Consider the following 13,296-nt stretch of genomic DNA (forward strand, 5'->3'; position numbering starts at 1 on the left):
CCCAAAGTGCCAGGATTACAGGCATGAGCCACCATGCCCAGCCTAAAATTTAGTTTTTAAAATATTCTTAACATACCTAGTTTTTCCAGTGAATTTTGCATTCCTTGTGTGTGCTTTTGTAACTTTATTTACCCATCTGTATAGTAAACTTCGGGAAACACCAGCTCTAACCACCATGTTTAACAGCATAAGCTGGTTGTTAAATTTTACGGATGTATATAAACCCAAAATAGATCATTTCTTCACATAGAAACAGCCTTTGGTTCCGCTAGTATTCATTACTCATTTTAGTAATTTAAAGACCACATGACCCAAATTCTTCTTGAATGCTGTGCAGTGCACTGAAAGAGACTAATAAGCCCTTTTCTGTTTTCTAAGCAAATTTACTTCTTGGGATATTTCTGTTCATACAGTTTCCTATGACACATAGCATCACTAAGAGTCAAATAAGTGAAACTGAAAACATTAAAATTAATCCTGTAATCCAGTTTTAATAATGAGTTCGTTTCATTATGTTTCTTTTTCCTTTCCATTTGTTTTATACTGGCCTGAAGAAAACAGCCTTGATGGATAAAATCCACAGTATTTTCTTCCTAACTAGCTTATATATTTAGAATGGCCTGAATATGTACAGCTGCAGACACTAACTTCATTCCTACAGTATAATATCTACCAATGATTGAAACTAGTCAGCTGCACATTTTATTTATTTATTAAAAAGGATTTGGATTTTTATACAATATTTAAAAACCACAAAATGAAAAGGGATCAATCAACGTATACCTTGGAGGTCCTTCCAAGAGTCTCAGTATCTAACAGCCATGGAGGCTGTGACCTTTTTCCTTCTTTTCTCAGCCTGCTGGTCATTTAAGGGTCACCAGAGATGACTCATGCTCTAGTTCTTAAAATCAAACTTGTTCCACCAAATCCAAGATGCTGAATTTGTACAAATGTAAAAACATCCTCTTGCCACCTGTCCACCAAAATACCTTCTATTCAAGTGAACAACAGCTTTAACTGCTGACTCAACTCTCAAATTCTAAAAAGGTCTGTACTGCTTCATCATCAGGGACACCAAGAATTTCACATATCACACATTTTCCAACTTTGCCATATTTTTCATGGCAACATTGGGAAATACCATGGACTTTATCCATCAAGCCTGTTTTCTCTGAGCCAATATAAATTGACAATGGAAAAGAAAAACATAACAGAATGAACTCATTATGAAAACTAGATTAACTATACTCTTTTCAGTTTCACTTATTTTATCCTTAATGATGCTATGTCTCATAGGAAACCATATCAACTGAAAAATATGCCATCACACATTCTTCTCTGGTTTCAACTTCCAAGTCTTCTTCCACCTCCCCCTCACCAACCATGTTCCTTAGTAGGACCACCTTAGTAGGACTCAGGTATTTCAGTCAGTGGATTTGTACCTGAACCTTCAATGCATCTTTCTCTGCGGCGTCGCCCACGATGATCTTGCCACCTGATTTGCTAGTCTTCCCCACCGGAAAGGCGTCTTGCAGCCCCTGCAGGTGCTCCCCGAGGTCCCGGCCTTCCCAGAAGCCGCACTTCTGCATGATGTTGTGGGCCACTGTTCCCACCACGTTAGCGAGGAAGGAGCTGCTAGGACGGTTTGGAGATCTCAGTCTGTCCTGTTCCTCCTTCACTGGGGGAGGAATGGCTGCTTTGGAAGACCGTGACTGAGGTCTTGAATCCTCTTCATAAGGAAAATCTCGGGGTGACTCTTTGTCTTTCTCTACCAGAGAAGTGGGAGGGGCAATGGCAGCTCCACCCTACTACTTTTCCTCCTCTCTCCCTCCTAATCTTCCCCTTCATCAGAATCTGGATTTGGTCGCCTTGATCAGAACTCCCCTAACTTCTTGCCTGTCTTCAGGCCTCTTTTCCCTTTCTTCTATTTCCTTTCATATTTCTAGCTCCTGCTGTGTCTGTCGTTCCTCTCTTTGGCACTTCACTACTTTCTCATAATCATAAGGAAACATAGGATCATATTCGTCAGCTAAGGGAATCAGAACGTCCCCTGCAAAAACCCACTGGGAGCAGGATCCTTCAGCCCAGCTGCTGCATGCCGTGGTGTGTCCCCAATTTGCAGGTCATCTGAGGAGCCGCCTGGCCTTAGGTCAATGACTGGAAAGAGCTGCACTGTTTCTAACTTTGGCTCTTTCCCTGAGTGAGAGCTGCCTTCCTCACCTGAAGCTGAGACTGCAGAAGTTTGACGTTTTGGAACCAGCCTTCTGCTTTTAAGTCACTGGTCTCCACTCTCAGGCCATCGTATGGGGGCATCTTTTTTTTTTTTTTCAATTTAATGTTGCCCTGCTGACTCTACCCATGGTAGCCAGGTTAATATGAAAAAATGAAGAAGAAGAAAAACCCACCAATTTCCTGATGCCAGATAAATGGAAAATGTTATTTGCACCAAAGAAACCTTGAGAGACTTGGAACAAATCACTGGTGGATGTGGATTTCTGGATCTCACTAGATTTATTTTAATAGAAAGTTTAGGCCAGACGCGGTGGCTCTCACCTGTAATCCCAGCACTTTGAGAGGCTGAGGCGGGTGGATCATCTGAGGTTAGTAATTCAAGACCAGCCTGGCCAACATGGTGCAGCCTTGTCTCTACTAAAAATACAAAGATTAGCTGGGCATGGTGGCGGGAGCCTGTAGTCCCAGCTACTGGGTAGGCTGAGGCAGGAGAATTGCTTGAACCTGGAAGGCAAAGGTTGCGGTGAACCGAGATGGTGCCACTGCACTCCAGCCTGGCAACAGAGCGAGACTCTGTCAAGGAAGAGAGAGACAAAGAAAGAGAAAGTCTAATTCGCAGATGCAGGCTTATCTTCTGTACTGTCATTTGTCCATTCTTTTTTTTCTGGTCTGTGATTTCATCTTTTTGAAGTGTTTTTCAAGCAGCACTCTGTACGGTTGCAGGTTGTGCATATAGCCTGCATTTTTTTGCATTCATGCCTGAAATAGAGATTGACTGAGGTCAAATTCTTTTAAACTTACCTTTATGGAATCTTTCTGCTCTTCAATGCCATGCCTCCTTCCATGATATTGAGAATACAAAATTGACTGTTGTGTCGCCAGTCCTCACATCCTTATTGTAGGAAGCTGCTAGACCAAGAACTTGTGGCAACACTGCATTGAAGTCTGTCACTGCAATAACACACAGTGACAATTTTCTTGCCAACCTCATATGCTTCCACCAGTGAAAATAACCGGGCTAAAATTTTCATGGGTCTTAATATCTTTATTTGTTTGATTTCATATCCATGCAGTACTTTATGATTAGAATTTGTCCTGAAAGTTTCATAACTTTTTGCGGGACACCTGGATTTATTTTAGTTTTTTTTTCTAACAGAGTTATTGAATTCATTTTCTTTTAAGAATAACCTGGCTGGGCGCTGTGGCTTATGCCTGTAATCCCAGCACTTTGGGAAGCCAAGGCAGGTGGATCACAAGGTCAGGAGATCCAGACCATCCTGGCTAATATGGTGAAACCCCGTCTCTACTGAAAAAAAATACAAAAAAAAAATTAGTAGGGCGTGGTGGAGCGTGCCTGTAGTCCCAGCCACTCAGGAGGCTGAGGCAGGAGAATGCTGTGAACCTGGGTGGTGGAGCTTGCAGTGAGCAGAGATCACACCACTGCACTGCAGCCTGGGTGACAGCGCGAGACTCAGGTCTCAAAAAAGAAAAGATAACCTAAGTTATGTGTCAGGAAACACCACATGGTGAAAGAAAGATTAGCACAACTGTTGATATTCCTATAATTCATTACTGGAAAATATTTATTGAATTAATAATCCTCTTAATTCTTAACTTAATGTGTTTATTTCTTAATGATTAGTGAGATGCAGTAGAATTATACGAAGTTCACTCTCTATCCCATTCTTCAGAAGGTTCTGCTGTACCATTTAAACTTATATTTCTTTTGTAAATATAAAAATATAACAGATTTTAGTCTTCAAACTTTTAAACAAATATGGTGTTAAATGTTAAACTTCCAAGTGTCTGTCAGGTTATGTATAGTTTCGATAAGCTAAAAAGAAGCCTTAAATATGAGGGAGGCTTTTACTTTAGGAATCTAAAGCAGAAAATATTAAAGTTAAAGAGATAAAGCTTCAGTTATTAAAATAGAAATCTAAACACAACATTTAATTTTTATGGAACTTTTAGGGAGGAAATAAGAGTACAGCCATTGAGAGGTGCTTCATTTATTCCAGTAAGAGGAATCTTCGTTGACTATTTTTTGAAATTGTGCTACTGATTAACAATATAAGGTCAAAGAGAGGTCAATGAAAAACACATAAGTACAAATTCTATACTTCATTTTTTTATTTTAATGAACACTGTAAAGAAAACTCAATCCTCTAGTGATAAATATTGATGTATATTTACTATAATCTTTGGAGAAAAGGGTATTTGCATGGACTCAAAGTGTCATGCCAAATATTAGGTTTAATACCTAATATTTGAATGGGAAAAGAAAATAAGAAATTATTTCTCACAAGTTTGAAAGAGACAGTACTTACAGAATCAATATAAGTAGGCTTCTTTTTTAAAATAAGGCAAAGGATAAAATTTTTAAAAGCTGTATAATTTCATAATATACAATTATTAATTCAATTTCTCTTGTCATTGGCACTACACCATTATGAAATGAGGTGCCTCTTTCATATTTGTATGTTAAAATTAAGTATTCATTTAGATCAGAGGTAGACAAATCATGGTCCATGGCATATTATATAAGCCCAAATGAATAATTGCTTTGTATTTTTATTTTTATTTTTTTTTTATTTGAGATGAAGTCTCGCTCTGTTGCCCAGGCTGGAGTGCAGTGGCGCCATCTCGGCTCACTGCAAGCTCCACCTGCTGGGTTCATGCCATTCTCCTGCCTCAGCTTCCCGAGTAAGTGGGACTACAGGCACCCGCCACCACGCCCAGCTAATTTTTTTTTGTATTTTTAGTAGAGACGGGGTTTCACCGAATTAGCCAGGATGGTCTCGATCTCCTGACCTCATGATCCGCCCACCTTGGCCTCCCAAAGTGCTGGATTTACAGGCGTGAGCCACTGCGCCCAGCCCTGCTTTGCATTTTTAAAGGGTTATAACAAGAAGGACATGCAACAGAGACCAGGTGTGACCCACAAAACCAAAAGTGTTTACTATCTGCGTTTTACAGAAAACCTTTGCAGACTCCTGACTTAGACAAATGCCTTATGATTTTATTCTGAATTAATATGACTCTTTCTACAAACAGTTGTCTTTAAATAAAAAGATTTTACAATTACTGTGTTTTCTTTAACTAGAGTGTGTACTTTCATCCTTTTCCTTACTTTTCAAACTTAGAGTTCCATTATTAGGTTATATATTGTAACTCAAGAGGGTGGGAGTAAGTTCAAGACACTACTTTCCTATATGCTTGGACTGGTGTGGAGTAATACTGCTTACGTCAAAGTCAGGCACTCACCACTGCTTCTAATAAGTACTGTTCTTGTTTCACAAAACAAGCCCACATAGTAAAGGGAAGTGATGTCATAAGCATTGCCATTTGTAATTTAGGTGAAATTAGCTGACGGTTGTAGTGAAACTTTTAATATTTAACTTCTAATATTGGAAATAATCAAATGTCTATTTTATCTCTTTCTATTCATAGAACATTCTGGACTGCAAATTTTTATCCTTATGTACCCTAACAGTGTGTTACGTCCTGTTACTTTTTGTGTTGTTGTTAACATTCGAATTTAATCTTTAGTTATATATTTGACTAAAGTACCTAATACCAAAGAAAGTGTTACTAGAAAAGCAAATCTAGGTATTTCCACCCAGTCAGTATAAAAAAATACGTTTTTAAATACTCCCAAATATACATACATCGCAACACACAAAAACACCTATAGGGTAGATATTTAACATATTTTAGATAAATGGTAGTACACAATTATATTTTCAGGTAGCATTTTTCACACTTCACAGCATATCCTAAATAAAATTTGGGCTATGATTTCATTTATTTTAATTTAACCTCCACTTTAATTTTTTTCACTTATACTACATAATGCTAAAATGCATGATTATTTCTTAGATGAGATTTCACAAAAGAAGCCAAACCTCTTTTCACTTGGTTAAGAAATAATTCCTGTTACAGGAATTTTAGATCTGAATTTTCCCCCATAATTTCTTATTCTGAATTCCAGGTATTATCTTAAATTTGATCAGTTCTAACCTTGCCCCTTCTCACCTCTCTAATGAATGGTGAAGCTCATCGCATCATACCGATGTCCATAAACAAGCGGGAGCAGCAGTCTTCATATAGTAAATACTGTGGAATAGTTTTGTCATAGTTGTTGCTTTTGTCCTATTTTTGTCTCCATATTCAGGCTGCCTGGACAACAGCTCTGGCTCTGGATGTAAAAGCCCCCTGGGAGGGTTTCAGGGCTGCCTAAGGCTCATCACCATTGGTGACAAAGCGGTGGATCCCATCTTAGTACAGCAGGGGGCGCTGGGGAGTTTCAGGGACCTCCAGATAGACTCCTGCGGCATCACAGACAGGTAAGGGCCATCCTAGGTCACTTTAGCTTGCCTGTTTTCAAAGTTGAAGAAAGCAAATGTAGACAGCTGGAAAAAGGCATTCCGTTCTCTTTTTTGTTGTTGTTATCTTTCGAGAGGGAATGAAATAGTCATAATTACTATGAGGATTAGAAAACTTCATCTTGGCCGGGCGCGGTGGCTCACACCTGTAATGCGGCTGAGGCGGGCGGATCACGAGATCAGGACATCAACTTCATCCTGGCTAACATGGTGAAACCCCGTCTCTACTAAAAATACAGAAAAAAAAAATTAGCCAGGCGTGGTGGCGGCCACCTGTAGTCCCAGCTACTGGGGAGGCTGAGGCAGGAGAATGGCGTGAACCCGGGAGGTGGAGCTTGCAGTGAGCAGAGATCGCGCCACTGCACTCCAGCCTGGGCGACAGAGCGAGATTCCGTCTCAAAACAAAAACAAAAACTGCATCTCTAATGGAATAAATATCATTTTTTAAATGATAGTATTTTATTAGAAGACATACACCTTATGAATTTTACCTTAATATGATCCCAAGTTGCTCAGCTAATAGTTATCAAGCTCGCTTTTGCAATCACACACCCATCAGTTGGATGATATTTTTCCAGGCAGAGGAATTTGCCAGGTTACTATTCATCAGCCGCCCAACCCCACATGTTCTGCAGAGAAAATAAAAAGTAATTTCTGCTAGAAAAGTTTGAATCAAAAAGATGGATGAAGATGTGTGCAGAAGGACATACTCAATGAAATACGGAGGTTAGACAAGAAAAACATTTAATTCAAATAAGTATTACAACCACAGATATGCTAGTTGTGCCATAATTTTACAAAGATTTTGGCTGAGAAGAATCATAGGGTCACACCTGGAAAAATAATATTTCTACATACAATTTGCCCTAGTACATTTGGTATTTACTTTCAGTGAATAAATAAATGCTACAGATTTAAAAATTAAAAAGTGATAATCTGGCCCGGCGCGGTGGCTCACGCCTGTAATCCCAGCACTTTGGGAGGCCGAGGCGGGCGGATCACGAGGTCAGGAGATCGAGACCATCCTGGCTAACATGGTGAAACCCCGTCTCTACTAAAAATGCAAAAAATTAGCCAGGCATGGTGACGGGCGCCTGTAGTTCCAGCTACTCGGCAGGCTGAGGCAGGAGAATGGCGTGAACCCGGGAGGCAGAGCTTGCAGTGAATGAGATCGTGCCACTGCACTCCAGCCTGGGCGACAGAGCCAGACTCTTCTCAAAAAAAAAAAAGTTATATCTGCATCTGGTAGAACTTTCAAAACCTGCCTTCTTCATGGAGTAAATTCAGTTAGTCAATTCTGTTTTAAACATTAACCGTAAAATTATCCTCTCTGGCTAAACAGGTTTTAATTTATAACTCATAGTTAGTGACATACTAAAGAAACGTAATTACTACTAAATGAAAAGTTCATTCATATGGACTTTATTTATTCAGCATGGAATAATTTCCCCCTGTGAACATTCTGTTGATTTGTAGGAAAAATGAATTAATTCAAAGATGAGGAGTATATGAAGTGTAAGAATTTGTCAAGTACCTCTCATTCTTGACCTTGAGATTTGAATTCTTGGCACACAGCTGGGACTGCATTTACATCTCAACACCAGCTCCAGAACCCCACTCTGTAGTCGTGGGAAGGGTAGTTGGGAAGGTTTCTGGCCATTTGCTCACTTAATATAATCCCAAGTTGCTCAGCTAACTAGCCAGGGAGCTCAGCTCTCTCTGAGTTAAGGGGTAATGTCCCATGGGCCCACACTGTGAGTGACAAGAGCTGTCAGCTCAACTGTGATGCAAGTGTGATTTTCTTCACTTGTATGACATTATTTTGATACCTTGTTAATTACTCACAAAATATGATCCATTTGCAGTGTTTCTGTTATGGGATATATATCGTGAGGCTGCCTCTTTTCAGAGATGATCCATGTTGCCTGCTTTGTGCATGTAGCTCCCAAAGTACAAAACTATTGTTTTCACTGTTATAGGCTGTTTTGTTTTAACCTTAAAGTCCCAAGAGTTACAGTGGTGCCTAACTTGGTCTCTAAGATCCCACATTTTAAAAAGGCCTCCAAATTGTACCCCAAAGTTACTTGTAAACATGCTCAACTAAACATGTATGTGTGAGCCACACTTAAACTTCAGCCATGATGTGTACAATAATCATTGCAGATAAGGGTTTTAAGAAAGCACTTTTAAATTATTTTCAAATAGGGCTACAAATAAAGGCTATTTACTATTTCATTCCCAAAGTCAGTAACATAGAAGACTATCTCCTCTGAGATTATTTTGAAAACCTGAATTTTATAAAGCAATAAAATTAGAAAACTTTGGGGACACAAAATGACATTCTACAGAGTTAAAATTAAAAGACCTTTGCTGTTCCCTTTACATTAAGTTTTGAAAACCTGAAAATACTGAAAATTCACTTTTAAGTATCCTGAAAACAGGCCTGTAAGCATCTATCAGCCTTTCTTTGTTGTTGTTAACAAACAAACAAACAAAAATCTAATTGTATTAGTCTGTTCTCATGCTGCTAATAAAGATATACCCAAGACTGGGTAATTTATAAAGAAAAAAGGCTTAATGGATTCACAGTTCCACATGGCTGGGGAGGCCTCACAATGATAGCAGAAGGTGAAGGAGAAACAAGACACGTCTAACATGGCAGCACACAAGAGAACCTGTGCAGGGAAACTCCCCTTTATAAAACCATCAGATCTCGTGAGACTTATTCACTATCATGAGAACAGCATGAGAAAGATCTGCCCACATGATTCAGTTACCTCCCACAGGTTCCCTCCCATGACACGGTGGGAATTATGAGAACTACAATTCAAGATGAGATTTGGGTGGGGACACAGCCAAACCGTATCACTAATTCACAAAGTAGAAACATATGTTACTCAAATACCAGACCTAAAAATCCTACTTAGGGACAGATAAGGGGTATGAAGTTATCTTTTTTAGTCAAAATTTTAAGCTATGCAAAAAATAGCAATGGGCACTTTGGATGACAGAGTCACAAATAATGGATGTTTATGTTTGGATAGGTGTTTGTTTGTTTGTTTGCTTGTTTGTTTTTTTGAGACGGAGTCTCGCTCTATCGCCCAGGCTGGAGTGCAGTGGCACGATCTCGGCTCACTGCAAGCTCCGCCTCCTGGGTTCATACCATTCTCATGCCTCGGCCTCCCGAGTAGCTGGAACTACAGGCGCCCGCCACCACACCTGGCTAATTTTTTGTATTTTTAGTAAAAACGGGGTTTCACTGTGTTAGCCAGGATGGTCTCGATCTCCTGACCTCGGGATCCACCTGCGTCAGCCTCCCAAAGTGCTGGGATTACAGGCGTGAGCCACCACACCCGGCCAGGATAGGTTTTAACTTCTTAATCACCTTTTACATCAGACTCCTATACTCTTTTAAGGTTTGCCCTGTATACCACATGGCAGAGCTTCCAATGGAGTCCTGTGCTGCGTTCCAACTGGGGCTCCCTGAGCAGGGAGGCCTCCGTCACCTCCTCACCTGGCTGTGCTGACCAGGCTGCTGACCCCACTCCTGCTCTCCCTCTGCCATCTTCCCCTCTGTTGGTCTTCTGCATGCTAGCTACTTCTTCTATTATTTGTACTACATGTAAATTTTTCACAATTGATGGTGTGTTTAGTTGAAGAAAAATAGTGTATACTTGTTGATAGTCTCTAGATCACTTAGTTCTTATTTCCAAATATTTTGAACTAAAATTATTCTCTCCCTGTTGATATCAAACAGCAGTGGTTTTTAATGTTTTTTAAAATTTGTGGAATCTTCAAGTCAGGTATGATCTTAAGATGCTCCATTATATTAAGAAGGAAGGGGAGGAGGGGGAGAAGGATGTGGGGGAAGAGGAACAGCTGCTCTTTTAAAAACGCTATGAGGGTGGGCCCCCACCCCAGCCAACATTGCCTGTCACTCCAACTCCCCCTCTTCTGATCAGTTCACACAGACTTTTCCATGCCTTGGCCTTTGAAATACTTGAAAAGTTGTGATTCTCATGGCCCCTAACTCTTCTCTGAATGCAGACTAAATGCTCATTAACACCATGTAATTATGGAAGTCTTGGCCCTGAGCTGGTGGTGCAGTGCTGGAGAGCCAGGATAGGGGGCTGGGGGCATGGGGAGGGTAGGGAATGCTGCAGACTCTTCCCAACCCCTCAAAGGATCTCTCCAGAGGCGAAATACAGGCCCCTGGGGCTTTCTGTCAACTTCATACCCCAGTTCTCTGCTGGTCGTCCTTCCACCACAGCCAGGAGGCCTGTCACAACCTCCCAGCCCCTCTTCTGTTACTTCTCTGGGTCCCATGGTGAGGGGCACTTGGGTGCTCCCCGCCTCTGCCACTCCAGCATGGACTATGATGTCCCTCACGGCCTGGAAGGTCAGTGTCCTTTAGAATCTTCACTCTTTACCAGGTCCTTAGCTGTGTACTCAGCAGTGGGAGACAGCGGCCACAGGCTGAGATCCAACCCTGCTCAAGGCAGAGGTGGGTCATGGTATTCAGGCCAGGCCTCCAGAAGGTCACACTACCTCTTGGTGACACTCTGTGTCAGGTGCTGGTCAGTTTCCATAGTGTACCCTGCTCCCTGTTCCCCTAACAATCCTGAGAGGCAGGCATGCTAGGCATAGTGGGCGGCAGCAGATTCCAAGAATTCTGAAAGTGTGAGACTTCCAACTGTTCCTTTTCAAGATTGTTTTGGCTAGTTCAGGGTCCCTTGAGGTTCCCTATGAATTTTAGGATGGATTTTTGTTTTCTGCAAAAAAAGGCATTGGGATTTTAATAAGAATTGTATTGAATTTGTGGATTGCTTTGGGTCATATTGACATATTACCAGTGTTAAGATTGCTTAAAAAGCAATAACCGACCGCTTATTGCAAATCTAAAAGGCGACAAGATGACCTAAATTAAATGTTCTTCAAAATTTCTGAACCTGTGTCACTATGTGACTGAAGCTGTTCCTGTTTCTTTCTTCTCCCCTCTGTATCTTCCTCCGTTTCCCCTTCTTTCTTTTAAAAATGACCACAATATAGTAATGGAGCATGCCATATTTCATAGTTTTATGTATGTAATTGGTTTTGCTAGCCACATGTCAAGTTATTGTGTCACTTGGGACAAAGAAAAAAAGAAATGTATTGAAAATTTAGCTGTCACAGAAACCTAATAATCAGCTGCATGCTAATGGATATATTTATCTAAAGTTTGTCAATATAATTAGAGAACCTTGATGGCAGACCCAGTAATCACGTCATGTGGGGTTATCTTGCGTATGCTGCTCTTTCACATTAACCTGTTTTTGGTTAACCTGTTTTTGGTAAGACACTTATTTTTTGATGATTGAAAAAGGGAAACAGCAGTTGTATCTGTTTTCTTTTAGGTGCTTGCCCAGCTACTGTGAGCATGGGGGCGAGTGTTCCCAGTCGTGGGACACCTTCTCCTGTGACTGTCTGGGCACAGGCTATACGGGCGAGACCTGCCATTCCTGTAAGCCTCATGCCTCCCTCTCATTTCTGTCAGCATCTCTTTGTCATTTCATTTTGATTAGTTGTTTATATGTATCTGCATATTTGCAATCATGCAAACACATCAGAAGAGATATTTCAGCACTCAATTTCTAGTTTACTTTTCATCCACCTTATTTAATACAAGGGTGTTCAGACAGTGCACAGAAATACGTGGTACGCATAGGATTGAAAAAAAGAAACTGGCAAGCAATTGGGAAATAAGTCTAGGAGAATCAGATACAGTAAAAGGTAGAAACTAAATTAAATTAATAATACATGATGTTAACAGCTTGTTCCATTACTTGAGTTGGACCATAATTTTAATTCTGAGAATATTCTCAGTCAAAGAAAGGTGGAAAAACAACCCCTTGCCAGGCTGTCAATGTTACATTTAAGGTATTTAAAGATTTTTTAACAATCACTGGGATGATGCAATCATGGGATTGTACATGGTAAGATTTTTGAAGAGGTAATGGGATTTCAGCTAGAAACTAGAGGACCTTTAAGATCTCTTACAATGACTGTGATTTTCTTTGGTGGTGGTGATGATGATTGTAAAGTGAATAATTGTAAAAGTATTAATGTATTGAGTACTTATGTCAGCCCTCTGCTATTGCTTTGCATATATTAACTCATTTAACCCTAAAGCACCTCCAGGAAGAAAGTACTCTTATTATCTTCATTGCAGAGTTGAGGACAGAAAGAGGTTAAGTAACTTGGCCCCCAGCTAGTTTGTGGGAAGATGAGGAGTTGAGCTAAGGGGGTTGGCTCCACAGCCTTGGCTCCAGGATGCCTGATTGGTGGTCCATGCACCAGCAGCACCCACAGCCCCTAGGAACCTGTTGCAAGTAAAGAGTCTCAGACCTTACCCAAACCTACTAAATCAGAATCTCTGGAGATGGGGCCCCAAGTCTCTTGTAACCAACCTTCCTCATGCTTCTGGTAGACATTTAAGTGTAAGAACAATGTCTAAGGGATGGCATATTCTAACACTTCTCAACTGCCTCTGCCATATTAAAAATCATCTGTCTTTACTGAAGAATCACCCTCCGTGAATTTCAAAGGCCATGCCATTTTATTGACCTCTAACCTGTTATAATTAGAACATCAAAGAATGTGAAAAGTTTTTTTTTCCTATTTGTTTTTAACTTTTAGAGTT

At 40.5% G+C, this 13,296-nt stretch overlaps 1 protein-coding gene and 1 pseudogene across 3 annotated transcripts in view; one reads left to right on the forward strand and one right to left on the reverse strand.

Moving 5' to 3' along the window:
* Nucleotides 1-13,296, forward strand: part of LOC101143875 (contactin-associated protein-like 3) — a 229,002-nt gene that overhangs the window by 145,584 nt on the left and 70,122 nt on the right. For 2 of the 3 annotated variants that reach the window (XM_063696227.1, XM_063696228.1), the window contains exons 10-11: nt 6,407-6,578; nt 12,011-12,117. The exons of the other annotated variant lie outside the window; for it this stretch is intronic. In XM_063696227.1, the coding sequence (XP_063552297.1) occupies nt 6,407-6,578; nt 12,011-12,117 (279 nt within the window). The remainder of the gene's footprint in view (nt 1-6,406; nt 6,579-12,010; nt 12,118-13,296) is intronic. 3 annotated transcript variants of the gene reach the window in all.
* On the reverse strand, nt 909-2,313 carry LOC129524474 (splicing factor 45-like; annotated as a pseudogene).

Source organism: Gorilla gorilla, chromosome 13 (genome assembly GCF_029281585.2).
Source record: "Gorilla gorilla gorilla isolate KB3781 chromosome 13, NHGRI_mGorGor1-v2.1_pri, whole genome shotgun sequence".
Taxonomy (NCBI): domain Eukaryota; kingdom Metazoa; phylum Chordata; class Mammalia; order Primates; family Hominidae; genus Gorilla; species Gorilla gorilla.